General features: G+C 41.8%; 1 protein-coding gene across 1 annotated transcript; it reads left to right on the forward strand.

Moving 5' to 3' along the window:
- Positions 1-1,840: 1,840 nt before the first annotated feature.
- prtga (protogenin homolog a (Gallus gallus)) lies at positions 1,841-22,607 on the forward strand. The gene is given in 21 exon segments (XM_088370233.1): positions 1,841-2,049; positions 2,906-3,208; positions 8,256-8,400; positions 8,526-8,659; positions 9,172-9,468; positions 9,606-9,765; positions 10,011-10,258; positions 11,500-11,664; positions 11,943-12,248; positions 13,356-13,544; positions 18,702-18,797; positions 19,011-19,197; positions 19,304-19,431; positions 19,670-19,840; positions 20,156-20,335; positions 21,081-21,204; positions 21,276-21,405; positions 21,531-21,644; positions 22,072-22,377; positions 22,379-22,427; positions 22,430-22,607. Coding segments are annotated over 21 exon segments (3,525 nt in total). The 5' UTR covers positions 1,841-1,982; the 3' UTR covers positions 22,456-22,607.
- The last annotated feature ends 331 nt before the right edge of the window (positions 22,608-22,938 follow it).

A 22,938-nucleotide genomic window follows, 5' to 3' on the forward strand; every position in this document is an offset into this window, starting at 1 on the left:
AAATTTTTCGCTTTTCATACAGGATTAAAAAATATATATGCATGTGATGTGAGTATTGTAAACTATTGGTCAATGTGTGTCACCATAGAAAAATGTGTCGAAATATATGTTGCTTAAAGGATTTGGTTTTTTTGATGATGCCATAGTTTTTCCAATTTTGCTCAAGTATGGTAATCTAACCATCTTTTTTAACAAGTATGTGTACTTAAGGAGACTATAAGTACTTTGGCCACCGTTGGTGATTTAATTAGACACTCTAGGGAGAGTTTGGTTGATAGCAAAGACTCAGTTTCCCACATTATGTAAGCAATGGGTCAGTTTGTGTAATGCGGAGATTACATGTTCTTATTGTCACTCAATGCTTGGCTGTATGATTGGGACCAACAATTAGTGTTACACTAAACAGTATTTGCATCTCACATTGTATTGTGAATGGAACCTGCACACACTACAACAGTCAAATAGGCTAGAATGTATCAACAGTGATCTTTTATACAAGCACACCACAATTTTTGCCTTTTGTGTTATGTTTTTGTTTTAAACGCAATTGTGAGTTATGCAGTCTTTTGTGTGGTGACAGAATATTTCACAGCTGGGTTGCTGAACAAAAAGATTTACAAAGGGAAGGGGGGAGAGGGAGTTCGATCCATCTACACAATAAGTGATGGACATGGGATCAATATCGACATTGACCAGGCAGCTGTCCTGTTTCTATCAATGCTTCCTTGTAATTGAAGGTGCCCACTTTAAAAGGACAAGCTCATTTCCATGATGGTTTTTTTTCCCCAGACAACGGAGAACATTTGGTGTGCAATTCGCAGCTGATATTGGGAGGTCTTCTCTTATCATCTCAGCTTTGCTCGCATTGATAAAGGAAAGTGAAAGATTAGTAGAAAAGTGTTGCAGTCAGCTCTTTGCGGTGCTGAAGTCTCTATTTCAAAATGTGTCAACAATCACAGGTCACTCTGGGAATGCACACACATTTATGTTTATCAAAAGAGCAGTAATAGTTGTTGCATTGATTTAGTTGTTTCATTCCCTGAAAAGTGTTAGTTTACATTGATTAATTTATTTCAGTTTTTATTTATTTATTCATGTATTTATTTACACGGGCAAAAATGAAAACATTTTTTTAATGTATTCATGTATTCATTGCATTAAACCACCACCACCACCACAAAATTATAATTACATTGATTCATAAAAACGATATTATTATTTTATTATCAAAATGAACATCTTTACACATATTTAAAATGTGAAATTATACATTGTTGTAGTTGGGGTTGTAAATTCATGAATTCACAGATATTTTTTTTGAGGAATCTATTCCCCATTATTCGAAAAACAAAGAGCATTTGATTTTTACAAGTCAGAATTTTCAATAGACTGTACGTATGTTCATAACGCCATGTAAGTGTTTTGGAGGCATTATTTGTAGTATGTTTATGGTTTCAACTACAAGTGTCGGAAATGTGTTTTTCTTCTTTTAACACAAACTATTCATGATTCATGGGCAGCCTGTCTCTGTCTCTCGTGAAACTTTGTTGCACTAGTAGGAAATTACATGTTAAGCTTTTGATAACAACTATTAGTAGGCCTACTAGTAGCACTAAACTGCTTCATCATGTAGTTGTTCTATGCCAAAGGAGGACAAAGTGCATACTAGAACATAGACCTTAAATGCACATCATTTATTTAGTGTCTTTTTAAGGTGGCATAATGAGACTAAAGTGGTTGATGCAGTTGCAATGTATACATCTACCGCTAGATGCCGCCATACTCTGGAAACTTTCATAATGGGGAGCCGGGATTGATAATAATGCGGTCCCATGGAGGGTGGGTCACACTCCCCCACGCTTCCACTCAGCAATCCCGGGAGGCCGGCCAGTCGGCCACTCAGTCAGTCAGCGTGCCATCGTGCTTCATTTGGAGGAAGTCGCTCTGACAAACTAGCTAGCATGCAAGGACAATTCACGTAAATGGCGCTTGTCAATAGGAAAATATATCAGCGTTTGCTGTTCTTTGCCGCTTTTCTTCCAATCTCAGGTAAGTTTGGAGCTCTTTTTCATTGAACACCTGTTTTTTTTTTGGTTTTTTTTTTTGACTTATCCAAGTCTGTCAGCACACGAGCAGTGACATCACAAGAGTGACTATTGGCGATCTCAGCATCAACTGTGTGTTGAAATTATACTTGACATATTAATCTTTTAAAGAACCCGTGTACTTTTATTTCATTGGAAACTTTAGTAAAAAAAAAACAAGAAATAACAGTGTCGGATTCTGAAAAATGTGCTGTCATTCAAAAAGTCATTTTGCATTTCAACGCACCTATATCGTTGGAATAGTCAACTGTACATAAATAGAGGTCAGACTTGAAATCATCAAAAACGTTACAATAATGTACAAGGTACAATAGTGAATACTTGTTGACATTGGGCTTGATTTACAAAAGTTTTTTTTTTTTTTTAATAAAAGGAGTGTTGTCCAAGATGTTGGGGGGGCTTGGTAATTATGAAAGACATCGATGTTGTGCTGTTTACATTTTTATCATTGTTTGGATAGCTGATGCAATTTTAGATGTTTTTTTTTCATCTTATAACTAGACGTTTTCAGTCTCGGTCAAAGAGTGTATGTAAAATTTGTAAATAAATATGATGTTACATTTGTTTGTATTTGAATTAAAATAGTTTTAAACAAAGCTTGTACAAACAATACCAGTAATATATTCTCTCTGCTCTGCAGGGATATTGACTGTAGCTTAATAGGAGACCTTCTCTCCCTCTTTCTTGCTCTTAATTTTTACTGCGTTTCTAGAGCTTAGCGCCCCCCCAGTTGTGGGTCCACTTGGTACTACACTGAAATTAGGCAACTACCGCTGACATGTTTTTCCTATCTTTTTCAGGTGTTTTTTGCTTCAGTGAGTTATTTTTCATCAAGGAGCCCCATGATGTGACACTCATGCGCAAAGAAGCCGTCATTCTGGACTGTCAGGCGCATGGAGAAATGCCCATTGACGTCCAATGGCTGAAAAACGGCGCCAAAGTGGTGGAAAACGAGCGGGTGTACCTGCTCTCCAACAGTTCCCTTTACATTTCCGAAGTGGAGAGCAGACGAGGAGACAAATCAGATGAGGGCTTCTATCAGTGCCTTGCCCAAAACAAGTATGGAGCCCTCCTCAGCCAAAGGGCCCGGCTGACAATCGCAAGTGAGTAGGACATTGGAATCACGCTCTGTGTTCTAACTAACTAACTAACTAACTAACTAACTAACTAACTAACTAACTAACTAACTAACTAACTAACTAACTAACTAACTAACTAACTAACTAACTAACTAACTAACTAACTAACTAACTAACTAACCTGCTTACCAACTGACGGAAATGAAGCAGGTTTTTTTTCCCTAATTGTTCAAAACATTTGAATAAAAATGACCATTTCCATATCAATTTATATTTGATTAATGATTCAACCCTAATTTAATTGCACAAGAGATTTAACAAGTTATTTTTGCAGCACAGTGGTCTACATTATTCAGGGTAGCCATGGTGGGGAAAAGAAAGATACGGTTTGAAAGGGGGATGTGTCCATTGGTGTGTTAATGAAGGAGCAGCGCTGTCCAGGATACCACCTCCCAAAGCTAAGGAGCAGATGACCCCTATTCACTAGCCCGGGCTTTCATGTTATTGCACCCTGATCGTTGGCTGAATTGTTCTTTTGGAATGTGTTCTCCTGTGCTTCTCCCTGTTGGGGGGAGGAGGGACAATGTCCAGGCAGAGGTGTCGGACGTCTCTCTCCTCCTCTTCCCACCAATCAGACAGAAGTTTTGCAATCACATTTTACACATTTGACATTATTTTATGTCATCTCCGAATTCATGTTCAGTGAAATGAAGGAAAACTTCTTATGATGATTGTGTAGCTACTTTGGCATTAGTAGAACAATAGTGATTTAAGGCTAACAGCATCTGACATACATTGCGCAAGCATTAGTCACTGAATTTACATTTATTAACAATCAAAACGCAGCACCTGTACGACCATAGTGACATCCAAACACAAACAGCACACAAAATAATCATGTATAAAAAAAGTACAAAACCTCTCGTTCTGCTAATGCAACTATCGTTTCCTGGTGCAGCTGTCGTCCCATTGAAAAAAAGTGTATTGAGTTAATAATAAACATAAGAGCAGCTTGTAAGCGTTGCTAGTTTGTTTTAAAACGACACTTAGGCCTGCTTGAGGGTCTATCTGGAAGCTCATAAAATTTGCACATACCTGGGAAATGCTCAGTTGAAGGACATAGCAGTAATTGGGGGGGGCACACGCACACACACACACACACACATACACACACACGAATGTGATTTGCTGTGTCCCTGTACCACCAGCTTAAATGACCAAACTTTATTGCAGGTCAGTTGCGACCGCAGGCTTTGCACAATTGTTCTTCCTGCGTGCTCCCTTGGCCACAGAGTGAAAAGCTTGTTCATCCTCACTCTTTTCCATCATTATTCCCAATACATTCCCAAAAGAAAAGTTCTCGATCTGTTTTGACATCAGAACCACAGGAGCTGTTCAACCCCAGCGAGGCTAATTCGATCAGTTAAAGGAAGGATCAGGCATTGATTTTAAGTGTCCATGTTGTTTGTGCTGCGGTGGTACTAGTTTGACAATGCGACGGTCACTAGGGCACAAAGGTGAGAAGGGATTTGGCCCCGATGAAGTGGAATGTGACACACTAGCCACGTCATGTGATTTTTGTCAATAGATTTCAGGTTAATGGGGGATTTCAGCCCATAGCTTAGTTTGCCGCTTTGGCCTTTTAAGCTCAAGTTTACTTTCTGTGACAATAAATGAACATCTCTTAGGCTACTTGTACAACTCCGTTGCAAACTCTCAAGCAGGATCTTGCCCTAATTTTAATAGACTAGAACCATAGTTAATCTAATTGCTAACAACTGTAGCACACCGGCTGTTAAAGTTAGTGCTGTCTCTTTTCTCTACTCAATTTTCTCCCTTGAGAGATCGTATAACACCTTTAACATGGACAGTGTATTCCATCATGGCCAAAGATGGGGGTTTGAGTTTAACACCTGACATTCCGTTCTTCCTCTCTGATGACGACGGCGTTGATATTGTGATTTAATTATCAGATTGCTGACTGGTGACTGTGTGAAAGCACTTACAACTTGTTGGGTTAGGTGTAAATGGCACACAAATCTTCTGCTGTGCCTCTGATGCGTTTTCTATCCACCTGGCATGTTGTGGTACTGCACTGCAAGCATGCAAACCCCCAAAAAACAAATTTTAACCATGATGTAGTGTCTAAACACTGCATTTTTATATGTCAAAATACCTGCTATAAAAAGGGTCATTAAAACAACAGTTCTGTACTTTTTACACGGTACTTTATTTCAAGGTACTGACTGGATTCCAGTTGAGTCCCAAAAGGTACCATTAGTGTGCTACCCCTGCAATTTGCCTCTTACCACTTATCTTTTGTCCTGATCTGTTAGAAAATGTGAAATTACACGCTTGTTATTGTCAACTTGCTAGTTTATTTCAAGCGTTATGGGCACTAGTCTTCTATTAGGCCTTGTACCTTGTAAAACAACCTAAGCAGTGAAGCCAGCGGCCTCCCGGAATACCAGTGTGGCAAGCTGTCCTCACAAGTGTCATTTTTATTGTGCTGCCTTTGTCGGGCTTGTTTTAATGGATTAAAAGTCGCATGCTGTTATTCATAGTTGCTAAGGACTTGTACTGGTGGAGGAACACTAACAGGGCCAGAGCAAACTTTGCAGCGTGCAAGCTGTGGCGTAAATGAATGAAGTGGCCTTAAGTTAGACAACGAAAGCGAGGAACCTTGTTTTTCCTCCTCTGCTGAACCCGAAAGGTTACCATGGTTTCCCTCAATGACGAGCGCCGAGGTCAAAGGGCTCCCTAAATTGTTCAATGGAGAACCCAGTTCCCTAATCTTCCGTCCAGTGATACTTAAAGTTCCACAGTTGCGTCGATAACCATGTTTTGCATTCTGTGAAGTTGTCCAGGTGCTAGTTTGTCTTATTCTCGGGGATATCTTAAAGGTGCTGTTAAACAATCCGTCCCTGTTTACACATTGACTTTTATTTTGGAGATTAAAGACAATGCAATCACTGTGTGCGGCGAGGAGAAGGCTAGTGTTGAATGACTGAAAAACTTTGGAGACGAGATAAGAGGCAGAAGGTGGGGGATGTGCGCTCTTGGGGGTGGGGGGGTCATGCCCCTCATGGGAATAGTTCTTTGTGCAGTCAGGCCAGTGGTCACTTGACTGTCCTGCAGGCTGTGTAGAGCAGCAGCACATCCGCCAGCCCGCTGCTGATTGATTTGTTGCTGTTTTTTCAGCTTTGCATTCTTCTCCTCCCGCTTATCAGGGAAGCTTTCTTTCTTGGGAACCACCGCGTGTTGTTAAGGCCTCTTTTCTTCAATTAATTAGTGACCCAACTCAATAGAACTGCAGCGACTGATGTCAGCTGTGACAAGGGCAATTTTCAAACCTTTTTTTTTTTAGTGGTGCTTTGTGGGAGGGATTTATTTTTCACGGGAGATTCTTTTCGCAATGAATGAGGTGATCAATTTTAATGTCACCCATTAAACCCTCAGGGGGGAGTTAAGTTGGGATAGGAGAGCATTATTGGAAGTATCCATGTAGTTAAGTTACAGAAGTGATGACCAGTGTGTCAGCTTACAAATAGCGGGGGTCCACTGTAATCACGTTTTATAAAAACGGTTTATTTTTTTAAAGGCTCTTTTTTGTTTGTCAAAACAAACAATGGCAAAATTTAGAGCAATTCTATATTATACTTTGGTCACAGAATGTGCCGCTCTTTTATAATGGCTATGTAGTTTGAGAGAAGTGGTTAGCTGTATAGACCAAAGATGCAGTAACCAGAGCAGAGTGGCTGAACTAATTCCTGGTATTTGTAAGGGAACCTTTGTTTGGGCTTGACCTGTGCACTGACCTCCCGTTTGCTGAGTTGTTGGCATCTGTTGCAAGGAACAGCACACAAAAGTTCCATCAACCTTTAAAGCTTATGCAGGATGTTTATTTTAAATTACGATACAAGCCAAATCTGTTACCATTTAACAGTTAATTTCCATATTATGTAGGAAATGCACTGTGGTTGTTGATGAATTCAGAAGGCTGGACTGGCCATGCATAGCTCTTGCCTGTGCTGGGTGCTATGCGGGATTTGTGGAGGTCAAAAGTCAGAGGTTAGCTAGGGCAGATGGTCAGCTTCTTTTTGCTTTTGTGGAATGGGCTCACTTAGCATCTATTCTGCTTCCAATTGTTAGGGGAAAAAATACAAATGATCGGTCAAAACAAAAAAAGACACTCAAGTATGAAAATAATCTCCATCACTTGGGATGTGTTACCCGTGATAAATGAATGCGCACATTCGATGCCCTTTGGTAAAACATCACCATCCAAAGTCTTGAGGTCAGCGGTCTAATCTCAGCTGTGAATACGTCCATACAATTATTGATTTTTCACCTTGACTCAGTAGATGGTCAATAATCAATGATCACCCTGTTGTTTGTCAATCCGTCATGATTTTTCTGAGAAGGAAAGTAGAGGATCAGTGCTGCTCATCTCTCATGCCCTCCGGTCAGAACATGGGGGTGGGGGTGAAGAAGTGGGGGGGGGATGCCATTGCCCAGTTGTGTTTTGACATCCAGCGGCCACAGTGGATCTTACAACACAGAAGCGACAGCTCAGGACTAATCTGATTAAACATGACACTGGTTGCCTCCCTCCCCCCAAAAAAGGACCAGATCCTGACAAGGGTCACTCATCATGCAAACTAGTTTACGTGTTAGTCCATTAACAGCTAGCCAACCCGACACTCTCATTCATTGACACCCATGTCACCTACCAGGGGCTTCACCATCTAATCTAGTAGACTAATTAATTATTTTATTTAAAACCTTATTTTACCGACTTGGGATTGACAAACATGGTGACTAATCACAAATGAGGTACAAGAGGCTCCTTAATGCCTGACCTGAGGCTTGTGGGGGATGGAAGCCCTTTGTGACCTTGTGGCTTTTAGTGCTTCAACAGACCAGAGATACCCTCTGTCATTGTGGAGCATTTTATTCTAGGCCAAGACAATTTAAATCCTTACACAATAATGCCAATGAAATATTTGTTATACCGGATTTTGTTTTCGAATACGTAAAAAAAGTCATGTTTTCCTCTGTTCTGCTCCAGGTATTTCATCGTTTACAATCCAGCCAACTCCCACTGTGGCAACCGAAGGCTCGGTTGCCAGATTTTCCTGCAAAATCAGCGCACACCCTCCTCCCATCATCACTTGGGAATTCAATCGGCTTACATTACCCCTCGCCACTGAAAGGTATGCACTCTGATGTTCTCACTCCAACCTCGTGCTATTTATTTTTCTCCTGCTTCCTGGACAGCAGGGTTAGTTTTGCAATGCTGCGAGTAGTATCTTACATTTCTTACCTTTGTCTCATCCAGAATCACTGTCCTGCCCAGTGGCGCTCTTCAGATTCATGGCGTACAGCGCTCAGACAGCGGCAATTACCGCTGCGTCGCCACTAACATTGCGAACCGCCGGCGTAGCACGGAGGCCATGCTCACCGTTACCTCTGGTGGGTCCCAAAACACAATCATGTGCATTCACTTTTGCATTTCTCTTTGCTGCCTTACTTCTAATCTAGTACGTGGAAGGTTTTTTTTTGGTCCAATAAAATTTCAGCCTCTGTGTTAGTGTGAAATCTAATTTGCCCATGGCTTTTCAGAATCAGTAATGTTGGTCTACGTAACTACATTAAGAATGATAATGTTTTTTTTTTTTTTTAATCAATCATCATATCTCAAATTGACCGCCTGCGTTGGGTACACAATAATAACATAATTTTTCCATCCTTAATTGGTTAGTCAGAGCAAAACTGTTCCACTCGCAAGATCTAGTATAGTGCTCTGGCCATGTTAAATATATTTAATAATGAGCATCTCAGGTGACTGATATGTATTTTATTTAAATGTTCAATTCTGTCATGCCATCAAAAAATATTCAAAAATATATTTGGTACAGTTGTGCTCTACCAAATGTATCATTGTCATATTGCATATGCCACATGCTTCCGTCCCCGTGTTGCAGCTCCCAGCCCCCGGCTTCCTCAGAGGCCACGCATCATAGCTGGGCCGCAGAACATCTCTGTGTCCGCGCATCAGAGTGCCACTTTGGAGTGCATGGCCACTGGCAACCCCCGTCCTATCATCTCCTGGAGTCGAGCAGACAGCAAATCTATTGATGTATACCACACCAAAGTGCTGGGAAATGGCAATCTCATCATTACGGACATCAAGCCCCAGCACAGAGGAGTCTACGTGTGCAGAGCCACCACTCCCGGGACACGAAACTTTACTGTCGCAGTGGCCAACGTTACCGTACTTGGTAAAAATCCACTTTATGTTTCATGCTATATTGTACCTGAACGTTGTCACTGTGACTGATTATCCAGCATTTTTTAATTTGGTGGACGCCAATCTGTTTCTAAAATGTAATTTCCTATTGATGCACTTCCCACGCAGCACCGCCTTCTTTGGTGGAGTGGCCGGAGAGCCTGACGCGTCCACGTGCTGGCACGGCTCGCTTTGTGTGCCAAGCTGAGGGGTTTCCAACCCCTCAAATCACCTGGCTCAAGAATGGAGAGAGAGTTCACTCCAATGGGCGAATCAAGATGTACAACAGGTAGGTATAGTTCTTTTAATATGAGTATATATATTTCATATTTAGTTCATTTAAGTTTAACAGCATGCGCGAGAAGCTAACATATCTTTTCATTGTGAATAATTTACATCAAAACAGCATGCTGAAGTTGTTTTTGTATTTAATTTTTTTTATCTAGCTCTTTAACCTTCAATACTCATTAAAGGTAATTAAGGAATTGAGAGATCAACTACATGATCAACTGTGTGTATGTGTCTGTGCTACAGCAAACTGGTCATTAACCAAATCATTCCTGAGGACGACGCCATCTATCAGTGCCAGGCTGAGAACGAGCAGGGCTCTGTGCTCGCCATGGCGAGGCTCATTGTGGTCATGTCAGAGGACCGGCCCAGCGCTCCGCGAAATATCCGAGCGGACACCGTGTCGAGCTCGGCCATCTTGCTGGCTTGGGACAGGCCGCTGTATAACGCTGATAAAGTTATTGCTTACTCTGTGCACTACATGAAAGCTGAAGGTGAGTGAAGAAATTAGGATTGCTGGTCACTGCAACAATCACCCATTGTGCATCCAGTGACTCTCTTATTATTATGTCACATTTATATCATTTGATAAGAAGATACTCGTATGATGGGAAAGTAAATTCTGCCTTTGACTGTACACATCTTTGAATCACACGCAGTAGCTGACCATGTGCAATTGTTATGCATGGTCAGACAGAAGGTCAGTCAAAGAAGAGCTCAGAAAGAAAGAGGAAAGACCTCCTTATCTTGACAAACAGGATTAGAGCCCTTTTAGAGCAAAAGTGCAGTGATGTTTCAAGAATCCCGGCCGGTCCCTCTGGCTGATAACATTCAGGAAGCAGGGAAAACAACTCACAAGGATAGCAGTGTGGCAGCAAAATTTACTTTCAGACTTCCTGGGAACTCTTGCTAGTGACAACAAAACTCAGAATGGAACAATGTTGCACCTATAGAAAAGAAACAAAACTTGTTCATTCAAGAGCTGCACTTAGTTATAATTCCACTGACTTCAGTTGGTGAGGTGAAATGTACAGAATGCAACAGAGGAAAAGGAACACCTGCCGGATGTTGTAAGAGAAAAAAAAAAGAAATTTGAAGTAGTTATTGTTAAATACGGCCATCTGGTTATACTTATTGTGATTTAGTAGATGCCGTGACATCTCAACAGGATGTGAGAATAGCTGTCATGTCAGTGTGGCACACAGTCAGCCCTGCACCTGAAGCTGCAAGTGCTTGCACTAAATAGAGTCTCTATAAAGACCAAACTAATTAGCCTGTGTGGTGGAGTATCCAAAAGTGCATATCCTAGGAAGCTAGTTGGAGGGTATGAATTAAAAAGCAGGCAAGCAGACTTTGTTACTCTTTTCAGGAAAGCTTGAAAGAGGCATTCAGTGGAAGGAATTTTTTTAAAGTACTTTGTTTACCAGATCTTGAATGAATTCAGTTTTGCCACGCAACACAAATGAATTGCCTGCATTATTATTTAAATACACTAAATTACAAAAACTAGGATGTGGAAATGTAGTTATTGAAACATAGTTAAGACAACCTGAAATAAAAATGAACTTAAATGAAAATACAAATCTATTATAACTCTGGACCTTTCAAAAATGTAATAACTATTATTTTATTATTTTTAAACCATTGGTTCATTTTCATTTTGAAGAGTGCAGTAATTTATTAAAAATTGTGACACTTGACCCTTCGCTACTCTTAATTGTTCTCATTTGTCCAGGACTAAACAACGAAGAGTACCAGATTGTTATCGGAAACGATACCACTCGCTATATTATTGATGACCTGGAGCCAGCTCGTAACTACACCTTCTATGTTGTGGCTTACATGCCCATGGGAGCCAGTCGCATGTCCGACCACATGTTCCAGCACACGCTCGAGGATGGTGAGTCGTTTCACAATCGCAAACAATATTAAATTACAATATTAAAACAAGTTAGTAGTTTGTTTACAAGATGTTTTATTGCAGTTAATGAGTATCGTTGGTGTTGTTGACGTAAAGGTGGGGGTCGAGTATCTCTCCCGCCTGTGTTTGTCTGATTGTGTACACAAGCTTATTTATGGCTGTGTTAGCCATCATATCACATTCTCTTAGATTCTTGGAGTTCCTCATTTGATCTCCTGGCCCGCAAAGTTGATCGCTCCTGTCTTGTTTGTTCACAGTTCCCCTCCGCGCTCCCGAGCTCAGCCTCACCAGCCACAGCCCCACCGACATTCAGGTGTCATGGCAACCACTTCCCGCTAAGCTGAGCCGGGGCCGAGTCTCTGCCTACCGTTTGTGGTACCGAACTAGTACTGAGAGCTTAGCCTCTCAAATTGAGCTGCTGGCACAGAAGACGCAGTACCTCCTCGAAAACCTGCAGCCTGACACCATCTACCTCTTGCGAATTGCTGCCGCCACAAGCGTTGGGTGGGGTGAGCAGTCGGCCTGGACCTCCCACCGCACCCCAAAGGCATCCAATGCTCAAGGTGAACATGGCCGCACCAAACAGTCCCTAGCCTTACTTCGATAGCATTTATGGAAATTATTTTTTTAAAGGACTTTAATTCCACTTTAAAATACAACAAGCACATTTTAACATGTAGTATAATATATAGAGAGAGAAGGAGAAATTGATAAGACAAGAATATTGTACAAACAGTGTATCGATCGCTTTAACAAATCCATTTTTTCCCCATTTTTACATGTTTTTTGTGTCAATGCATCAAATCTAAATGTCTATCTATCTGTTCAATTTTTTTGCACACTGGTGGCAAAGGCACCAACCTTGAATTCCTCCTCTCCGTCTCACTGTTTCGAGAGTTTTGCCAATAATCTTGTTAAGGCATTGCGTTTGTTACTCGCTGACCTTTGCCCTGCGCTTTCAGTAACATTGGAAGGGTTTCAGTCATGGGTCATAAAGGGAGCCACTCAGCCCTCCGGGTGGGAAAGACAAGAGTAGATGATGGCTATTTAGAAGCTTTGAGGTGGTGGTACAAGAGTCTGGGGCGGTTGTGGGATTCTCTTTGCTGTGTGTCTTCTGTTGAAATTCAGGTGTCTGCTAACATTCCTAAAATAAGAATGTGTGAAATCGCTCCCTCTGTCGTCACGGAGGTCGTGCCTGCTGTGGATTAAGTGTGGAGCAGCTGGTAAACATCAAATGAGTTTCGCTTTTCAAAGACGACGACTCTGACTAGAAACAGCTTCCTGCGGGGAGTGTAGCTTCCTGCCAAGAAAAAGTTTGACAGCATGGAAAGCCGTTTGAGATTTTTACCTGATAACTCGCTTAAGATCCATGTGGCCTACTAGTTGGACAACTTCATATTACGATTGAGGTTAAGCCGTTGACTAGTTGACAACTGTTTGCCACTAGCACTACTAGTAAGTAGTGACGTAAAATTGTACTAGTTAACATTGTACATTACAAGAAAGACATTATATTTCTAATGTGCGATAGTCGTCCTTTGGGTGTGCGGAATTGTGTGACTCGTAAAAATTATAACTATCCACCAAGCTGGATATTAAATAAATGACTGTTTGGAAAATATGATGCTATCCTTTTTCTGATGATTAAACACCCTTCCACCCCCCTACAGTTCCTCTTTCTCCTGAGCTGCATTTGGAGCCTTTAAACTGCACGACAATTTTGGTGCGCTGGCTGCTGGCACCGAGAAATTCAGCCAGCGTGCAAGGCTACAAGCTGTTCTACCACGAGGAGAGCCAACCTGAGAGCGCCCCGCTTCAGCTGCGTGCATCAGACCACTCATATACGATTGGAGGCCTCGGTAAGTTTATCGGAATAATTTCATTTGACATAAGTACACATTGATGCTGTCAGGCCTTGTGTCCAAATATGGTCAATTTTAAATGATGGTAAATTCTTTTTTTTCACAAATCAATACTGTTCCTCTGTTATTTGTTCCCATCATTAACCAATGCAACATGATGTGGCCTCAAAAGTCCGCAATCCTTCCATGCAGAAGCTTGTTTTTGCATATCTTATGGCAGGCGAGCTGGATTTTCCTGATAAATTGGCTTAACTTTTGTTCAGAACAATACGGGACCTCATCTCACTTCCGTGACCTCCTCGCCGGACGGACTGCGTGTGTGTGTGTGTGTGTGGCTTTTCAGCAGCTGCTGGATAGTGTTGGGAGCACATCACAGCTCCTCTGGCCCTTTAGGTCACTCACATTCATTGTGGCTTTTTTTTTTTGTTTGGGAGAAGTCTCACGCAATGCAGTGGACAACTGACCATCTGTGGCCGGAGGGGGTCAACCAGGTGGCTAACAGCTGACTTGTAAATCAGGCCGTGTGATGCTTCTATAGCATCCAAGAGAAACGAGCAGGCGCAATAAATTGCCTGCGGTGCAAAAACTGTGCAGCATTTCATGTAGCTCTTTGCTTTTGAGGTAGTCCTGCTGCATGCGTTACTGCAAACTAAAATAGAACAAATGGTAGCTGAGCTGTCACTTTTACTTTCCTTCATTACAGTGTATGAAAATATAGATGTTTTCACTTGATGTCAGACTGAATGCTTTGAATAAAATACCTCAATTGTGTGGAAATAGATGCCACTCTGTGAACTTAAAATGACATCAAACCAAAGTTTGAACTAAATAAGGATCCCTCGTTTCCAAAGGAGAGCCTTGGTGGTGTTTTGAAGAGCGGGGACAGATTTATTAAGCCTTTTATGGCCACTGTGAGCAGTGTTGCTGACATCAAAGCCTCTCATTGTGTTTGGCTTTCAAAGTCACAAAGCTGGTTTATTAGCCGAGGCTTGAAAGCAACGTGGCCCCTCACCGGCCAAGCTGTAGGCCAAACAATCGGTGTGTTTCCATGCGTTAAGGAAAACCTAACTTTTTAAAAGTTCATTTAGCACACATATATCAGACATATCAAACAGCCAAACCAAAAATTTGATTGGACAAGCAATGATGGATAATCCACTCTCATCATACAAGTCTTGCAAAATGGAGAGATGGATAATAAATCTATGAGGACCTTCAAGTATTGTGTTCAGACATGATAGGAGTACTGTATGTGTATTGTGGTTCTTTTCTCGTGACTGATATGGAAAACACAGCATCTGGCCTCTTGTGAGGCAACAATACAAACTGTGCCAGTGAAAGTCCTGCTGGGCTGCAGGGACTATCCATTAACATCTTGAAAGTTGCAAGATAACCTTTATTAGTTCCACAATAGGGACATTTACTAGCTTGTGTTCATGGTGGTTAGGGTTCAATTGTGATAATATTGCTTAGAGGCATGAATTCTTCATGTTGTGGACTTCATAAACTTTGAACACCCTCTACGGACATTTAAAGGGATCCTTTGCACGGCAGAATCAATCAGCATCTAAAACTGTTCAATGGCTTCCGTTTTCATTTTTGAGGTTCCTTTCACACACCATTTTTGGTGGGTTGTCTTTTGGTGTGCCTGAAATTATATTGTGGGGTGTGTGTGTGTTTTTACCCACTCAATGAGAGTGGATAAAAATAAGACCGGAGCATCATGGGTTTTTTTTAGGCTTCACCACATATTGTGGCTGCAATGTAAGCAAATATGCATGAAGTCCTTAACAAATGCTGCAGATTCATTTTCCTGAAGCCGGGAAGATCTTGATCATTTGAATATTCTTGTACTGTAAATGGGATTTCCAATCCATCTATTTGTCCTGTCCTTCTGTTGTCAATAACATTGATTTTGGAATGCTCAGCTGTGACCAAAGTGGACGTTGCTGAGTCAGCTCTTTGTGTATGGCTGCACAAGGGCGTGCTTTGAACTGTCTGGTAAAGTTGAAAATGACAGTCCCAAATGATTGAAAGCCCACCGGGAGGGACAGGAATGTGTTCCGGAGGTTCCGCTCGGGTGTAAAAGGTGTGACCTTTTCCTCGTATGTGTTTGTGGACTGTGTCCTTTGCCTGGACTGTGAGAAGTGCTCAAATAATTCATACCTTGTGGCACCAGGCACGTCATGTGACTTCGTGTCTCACAACAACACATTTGTTTATTCTGTTAATACAGTGCTTATCAAATAGTCGGGCGGGTCTCCCTGGTGGGCTTGCAGTGCGATGCCGGGGATGGGGGGAGCATGTTAATTAGGCTTATTGAATTAATTAGGCTTAATTGCGCTTGTAATTATTTTATAGACAAATTATATTATTTATAGTCACTGAGGGGTGGGGGTGAAATATTTTCTTCTTCCTGGGGGGCATATAAGAAAATAATTGAGAAGCTCTACAGTAATGCAACCCCAATATGCATGATGCATATTATTCTTGAAATTACTTTAGTGAACTTCTTGCACTGGCATTTGTGTTTGTTTTGTGTGCGCTAGGGTGAGAGTAAGGATGCGGGGGACGGGATGATAGATGCTGGGGTGAGGGCTCATTTGGGGAGTTGACATTTACGACCCCTGTTCAGGCCAGGCTCGCCTGGGGGGCCTTTCGCAGGGCAGAACAAAACCTCAGAGGCCAATGGGATCTGCATTTTGGAGGTAAAAAAAAAAAAGAAGAAAAGAGTGACCACTAATGGCCTAAATATGCCCTTTAATACAAACAGCATGATTTATGGAAGTCAAGCCGTGAGAGATTTACACCAGTGGGAAGGACAGGAAAATCCTTTACTCGAGGGATCTCTCCCCACTAAAGAATCCAGTATTCTAATGAAACAATTTGTTGTAATCTAGGTGTATGAATAATTTAATCCTATTGGATTGAGTAGCCAATGAATTGTTTCAATTAGAAGCAATATTTGGGAACTTTTATTAGGTTCTTTGGTGCCTATTGATTGGGAGAGACATTTTTTATTGTGAAATGTTATTGTTTAGAAAAAGGCAAATGTTTTTAATTGCACTGGTGCCTAGAGAAACGTGTGTCAAGACTTACGTTTTTCGTGTCACGAGCAGTCATTCAAACCTATTTTGCGTTGACTTGGGTGTAAATATTTGAGATACGGCTTGGCAGTGAACGCGAGTCAACTCACAACAAGCAGCAGTTTTTTAATTGAAGCTTTAAAGTCTGCTCGCTTGATGCTAACACATTACTGGGAACATTAACAAATTACATTTAGGTCGATTTAGGCGACAGAACACAAATGGTGCAGCAACAGAGATAACAGTAGTCTCAGAGATCTATGTGTAATTTATCCTCTGCGAAGAGTGACAAATCTTTGTTGAAATGGACTAATGGCATTCCCATTCCTTTCAATGCGTAGTGAGTTGAGTTGTACTTTGGCAATGCACCAGCCAAACTGACCCGGGACACGTTTTTGGAAGATTGGCTGTACTAAACCATAACAACAAACGGTAACAATAATGAACCCCGCACACTTCCTTCATCATTTCAATCAGTTTAATATTTTAATTTGACACTCAGTAGTATTGCTGTGTTTTTCCACTCACTTCCTGTGCTTGACCCCCACAGCCCACCCCTCCCTACCCCACCCCCTTCCCAAAAAGCCCTATACCCCTCCTTTTGCAGGATTTAGCTTGCCCGGATTCTATGTCAAAGGTCAGAGCCCAGATGTCACAGCTTACGCCTCCTAACCCCCCACTCCCCTCAAAAAAAAGCTCCCACCCACTCTGTCAAAGATCCTCTGTGACATAATTAAGCCAGTTCCTTTGTATTGAGATGCACGTAATGCTTCTCTTTTGAGGTGGACACAGAGGAGTCAAAGTTAAATGTTCAGTCAGGTGTTTGAGTTTAACATCCAAATCTCTGCTCAAACAGTTTGTAATTTCATGCAGAGTATGATGGCAAATTTAGGGGAACTAATAAGCATGCCTGTGAGGTTCTTCTCATATTCCACACCCGTGACCTGAGTTTTCCAGAGTTTTATCTAAGGCTGACCCCCTGGCCTTGGTCCGGCTCCAGTGCAACTCCGCTGGCCTGTGTGGGGGGTGGAAGGAGAGCCTACTCCTCCCCCTCTTAAACATTTCATGCACACAACTTTTTTTCTCTGCTTACTCTGCTAATCTTTAACATGATACATGTAACTGATCACAAAAATAGGTACACGTGCACCAATAGTTGTGACAATAGCTTTGTATAAGAAGTATTGGCCTTGAAACACGAGCAACCTTGCCTATTTTCTGTGCTTTGACTTGCGAGTATATACTTCAGACTGGCTCATATACAGTGTCCAAAACCAAGTGCCGCTCTCCTGCATGTTTTACATCAACCTCATCCAACATCCTGATTCAAATGATCATGATAAGGCTTCTTCAGAGCTTGCTAAGCTTGCTTACTGTATGTCTTTATTCTACTGCCCCCTCGTGGTCAAGAATGACACCAGAAAGAGCTGCACAATGGCCAGGAAATAAATGTGGCAAAAAATTATTTAAATTATATTTGTCATTTCTGTATGTTTTTTTCAGGAAGTACAATATCACACAGTTCTATGTTTGTTTTTAGAAGCACTTAACATTTCTTACATTACATATTTCAATATTTTGCACTCCATAACTAGATTTGATCTATACCTTTGAAATTTGACATAAACAATTGAATTGAATTGGATTTGATCACATGACCAGGGTTCTTAAGGTCACTGTGGCTCACAACTGCTGTTGACCACCCCCAGTGACCTTCCCAGGAGATTTTGTTAGTCCGGTCACCGCCCCTCCACCCCCAGTTGTGACTGTGAATAGAAGTGTCCACTGGCCGGTGACCTGGGCCGGAGAAAATCCTTTTTTTTTTTTTGCATTCAAAAGCTGGGTGTCAGGGTGATGGATCCACTCAGTCTTATAGTGAAAGCATCTGTCCATTGCTCTCAGTCCCACCACATCATCCCATCCAAAGCCCACAATGGCCACTCAGTTCAGTCAGGGTGAAAAGGTACTTTTAATTCTCAGTAATCACAAGCAGAACTCTTCTTTTATCAGCATCTACAACTGATTTCCATGATTTGATTTTTGTCATTTTTTTTCTCTTAACATGTAGACCCACGAAAGAAGTACCATGTGAAGTTTCTGGCTTACAATTTCCTCGGAGATGGCTACCAGGCAGATCAGACTATCAGCACCCCTGGATGTGTCTGTAAGTTTACAAATGAAAATCACTTCATGTGTCAACAACACTGAAAAAAAAGATGTAAACATGTTTTCATGAGAAGCTCTCATGCATATTTGAACTTCTTCGAACACACTTTCAAACCACGCTATTAGCAGAGGTTCACTGTATTTTACCTTCTGATCTTCATGTCGTCACGATACCAACGCCAACCAATCTAACGCTCCTCTTATTTCTCAGCTGTTCGGGATCGCCTCGTGCCGCCTCCACCGCCTCCACACAACGTGCACGCGCAGGCCAACAGTTCGTCAAGCATTTTACTTCACTGGGGCCGACCAGCTTTTACCTCCAGCCAAGCAGTCAACTACACTGTCCGCTGCAACCCCGTCGGCTTGCAGAACGCCTCCCTGGTGCTCTACCTGCAAACGTAAGATCTTATTCTCTCGACATGTGCCATGAACCAAACATGTAAGTAGCCTTGTCTTCATGTATGCATCAGGCTTATGTTTTTTTTCTGTCTATCTTTTATTTAGGAATGAGCAAAGCCTTTTAGTGCAAGATCTGCAGGCTAACACTAAGTATGAATTTGCTATCCGGCTTTATATTGACCAGCTATCCAGTCCATGGAGTCCCGTGGTCTACCAGAGCACTTTCCCTCAGGGTCAGTGCCTTTTCATGTACAAATCCCTAATATAATGTCATCATTGAATCTTAAATTTGTCATTCAATGCTTTGTATGCAACTTGCAGTGGTCTAATGGTTAGCACATTGACTTTTTCTATAAACATGCACATTAGGATCACATCAATTATGAGGGGGAGAAATGACAACATATTGGAAGTCGGACAAGTTTAGGCACCTCGATTGACTTGACTTGTCTTGTCTCCCATCCATCCCAGCTCCCACACTGCCTCCCACCAGCATCAAGGTGACTTTGATCGAGGAGAACACGGCCCTGGTGTCATGGAAGCCCCCGGAGGAAGCCAACCTTTCTGTCACACACTACACAATCTTGTATGCCTCCAGAAATGAGTGGCTCACCGGGGAATGGCAGGTGGTGCAAAGAGAAGGTAACTATGTGTGTATGTGGAAAGAGAGAGGGAGACAGATAATTGGACAAAGCTCATGCGCCAGTCCTAGATTGTGATGATACACTGAGTAATGGAAGACTTTTCACTTGTGGTCAATGTCTTTTTTTTTGTACTTATTTGCTCGGTCAGTGCGTTCTGTGACCACACAGTGGCATCACCACTTTGCAACCCTACAAGATGTTTATATTTCAATAATGTGTGATTTTTTTTCTCCTGTCCTTTAACAACTTTACGTGTCAACATTTTGGTGAAAACAAAACAAAAATAAGAGCACTGGGTCTGTTTGGCTGACAGGGAGCATCACCATGGCGCTGCTGGAGAACTTGAAGGCCGGCCAGTTCTACCTGGTAAAAGTGTCGGCGTCCAACAACATGGGCGATGGGCCTTTCTCTCACATGGTGGAGCTGACGGTGCAAACAAATCCCTCCTCCGGCAACGACCCGCGGCTCTCACGAGGTTCCACAAGCTCCAATGGTCAGTCATCGTTTCATTTCATGTTTACTCTTTTTCCAAATAAAGGCTTGTTTAATTTTGCTGGCCTTAAGTATCGGCTATTATTTCCAAGATGTTGATGATTGTTTCATTTTTACAATTTTACCAGTTCTTCTCATTAATGTGATCATAGTCATGCAAATAATATTGCTCCTTGCACACAATGCGCACTTTGGAAAAACTTGCAATTGCTAAGCAAAGTGTTTCTCCATCCAGAAGAGAAAGCTTCATCCACTTACAATGAAATGTAATACTTTCTTTTGGTCAGCAGAGGGCGTAGTCTCTTAAAACTAAAGTTGGCAGTCATTTGTTCCATAGGAGTGCGACAAGATTTGAAATGCCGTACAAAAATTAAGACTATTGTAGTATTTAATTTTGCCCTTTTTTACTGTTAAATGATGTAATCTGGTAGAACACTTTTTAAAAAGTATTGGCTCTAGTATGAAAGAAATTTGATCCAAATTGTGAATCATTCCTGTAAATAACAAGGAATTACAAAATACTTGCCAAAAGTGGCCATGATAGAATACAAAGAGATTCATTTTTTATCTATTTAAAGAGCTGAAGTTGAACATGATCAAATCAAACCAAAATCCCCACCCCTGTAAAGTTTCACTCCATTTGTATTAATGCAGACAAACTGGTTCATCAAACAAGCAAGGTGGAAACAAATAGCCAGCATAGAGCCTCGAGGAACATTCTGACCTCTTCATCTTGATTTTTACAGCCTTTTCCAATGGCTTCTACCACCTGGACCAAACGTCAATGACAGGCATCACTGTGGGGGTCTCCATCGCACTCACGTGCATCATCATCTGTGCTTTCGTCATACTTTGCAGAGGCAAACACAGGTACTACAGAATATTTCTTGTTTGGTATCCACGCTTCAGTCCGTTTTATATTGCTTGTCCATTGTCTCTAGGAAACCATCAGGTGTTAAAGGAAGGAGCCCATCCGCCTCCTCTGGAGAAAGCCCCGACTCGGATGACCTGGCTGAGAACACCGACGTGAGCGTAGCCATGATGAGCCAGAATCATTTCATCGATAGCAAGGTGCTTAACACAGAACATAATGCCGCGTGAATCATCCAGTCGTCCATTTTCCATTCCTATGTTTTTTGTTACTAGAGCTTTATCTTTTCATAGGACGCTTATTCTTATTTTGTCTGCTGTCGCAGGGTGGAACAAATCTCATCATCAATTCCCTTGGTCCAGTTCAGCCTAGCGCTGAGAAGAAAAGCAAATGGTTTTCCTTCATTCGTCATGGCAACAAGAGTGTTAAGGACGTGCAGGTAAGTAAATAGCTCAAATCAAGAATTTTAAAAGTGGAATGGTGATCTGTCAATGTATCGCAGCATCTCAATTGGATTTAAGGAATCGGGAATAATTCTATTTATTTATGTCAAGACAGTGATCATGTTAATAATGGAATATAACAAACAACAATTTGAATCGGAAAATTGGTTTCAATTTAAAAGATGAGTGCATGAGTCAAACTAAAGCGAATCACTTCACTCATAAACTTGAATATATCGAGACACGAATCAAATCGAATTGAACCGAATCAAATGGTTCGACTATTATATCACATACCATTGTTGATTTGTCGAGGTATGTATCAAATCGATTTTTATTGGAGAGATGCACTACCCGAATGTTAATGATTTCTCACAATAATTAGGGCGTATCAATGCGGAACAATTGCTCTGTATATTGCAGAAGATGAGACTCGGGCCCACCTCCTACCAGCCAGGCTCCACCGTACTGACCTACAATAAGGAACTGTCGGTCAACGCAGATGAGCCCATCTCCCTGCATTCTCTGCTGGGGGGAGCCGGAGATTCGGAAGGCTCCTCCAGCAGCGACTCCGGTCGCTTTTCGCAAAACGACACAGTCATGACCGATCTATCGTCCGGTCCGAACAGCCGCCAGCCGTCTCTGACGGCGGAAGACAGCGGTGGTGGTGAGGAAGAGGTAGAAATGCATCATCTCGCACAGGATGATCAGTCGGACTTTGAGGTTGGTGGAGTCTGATGAGGAGCTCCGCTGTCATCGGGAAGCCCAAAGTGCTCGGTCGGCCTTTCAGTGTGTGAGGTTGTGTGAGTGTATTATGTGTGCGTGTATATGCATTCCCTGTGTGTGCGTGCGTGTGTGCGCGCGTGTGTGTGCGTGTGTGTGCGTGTGTGTGTGTGTGTGTGTGTGTGTGTGTGTGTGTGTGTGTGTGTGTGTGTGTGTGTGTGTGTGTGTGTGTGTGTGAGAGACAATTTTTTTAATCTTCATCTTCAAGCCTGCTCCATTTTACAATTTTTTTTTGTCAGCAGGCATTTTCTTTTCATTTTTTTTTATTCTCTTTATTTGTTTTGTATGTCATTTAAAAAAAATCTCACCCACCATGAATGTTAAAGAACCAAACTTTATTTAAGAGAGTTTATCACTGGAGTGAAAGGGAAGTCCTTTTCGCTGATTATCTACCTCGGTTCGCTTGCGAGCCAAACCTCGGCTGTATATTTAATAACCACTGTGTTATGCAGCTTTACATAACCTGTGATACTTCCGGATGATTTTTTTTCCTCATTGTCATCCCAT

This window comes from Syngnathus floridae, chromosome 3 (assembly GCF_059516105.1).
Source record: "Syngnathus floridae isolate MCC-2025c chromosome 3, RoL_Sflo_1.0, whole genome shotgun sequence".
NCBI lineage: Eukaryota > Metazoa > Chordata > Actinopteri > Syngnathiformes > Syngnathidae > Syngnathus > Syngnathus floridae.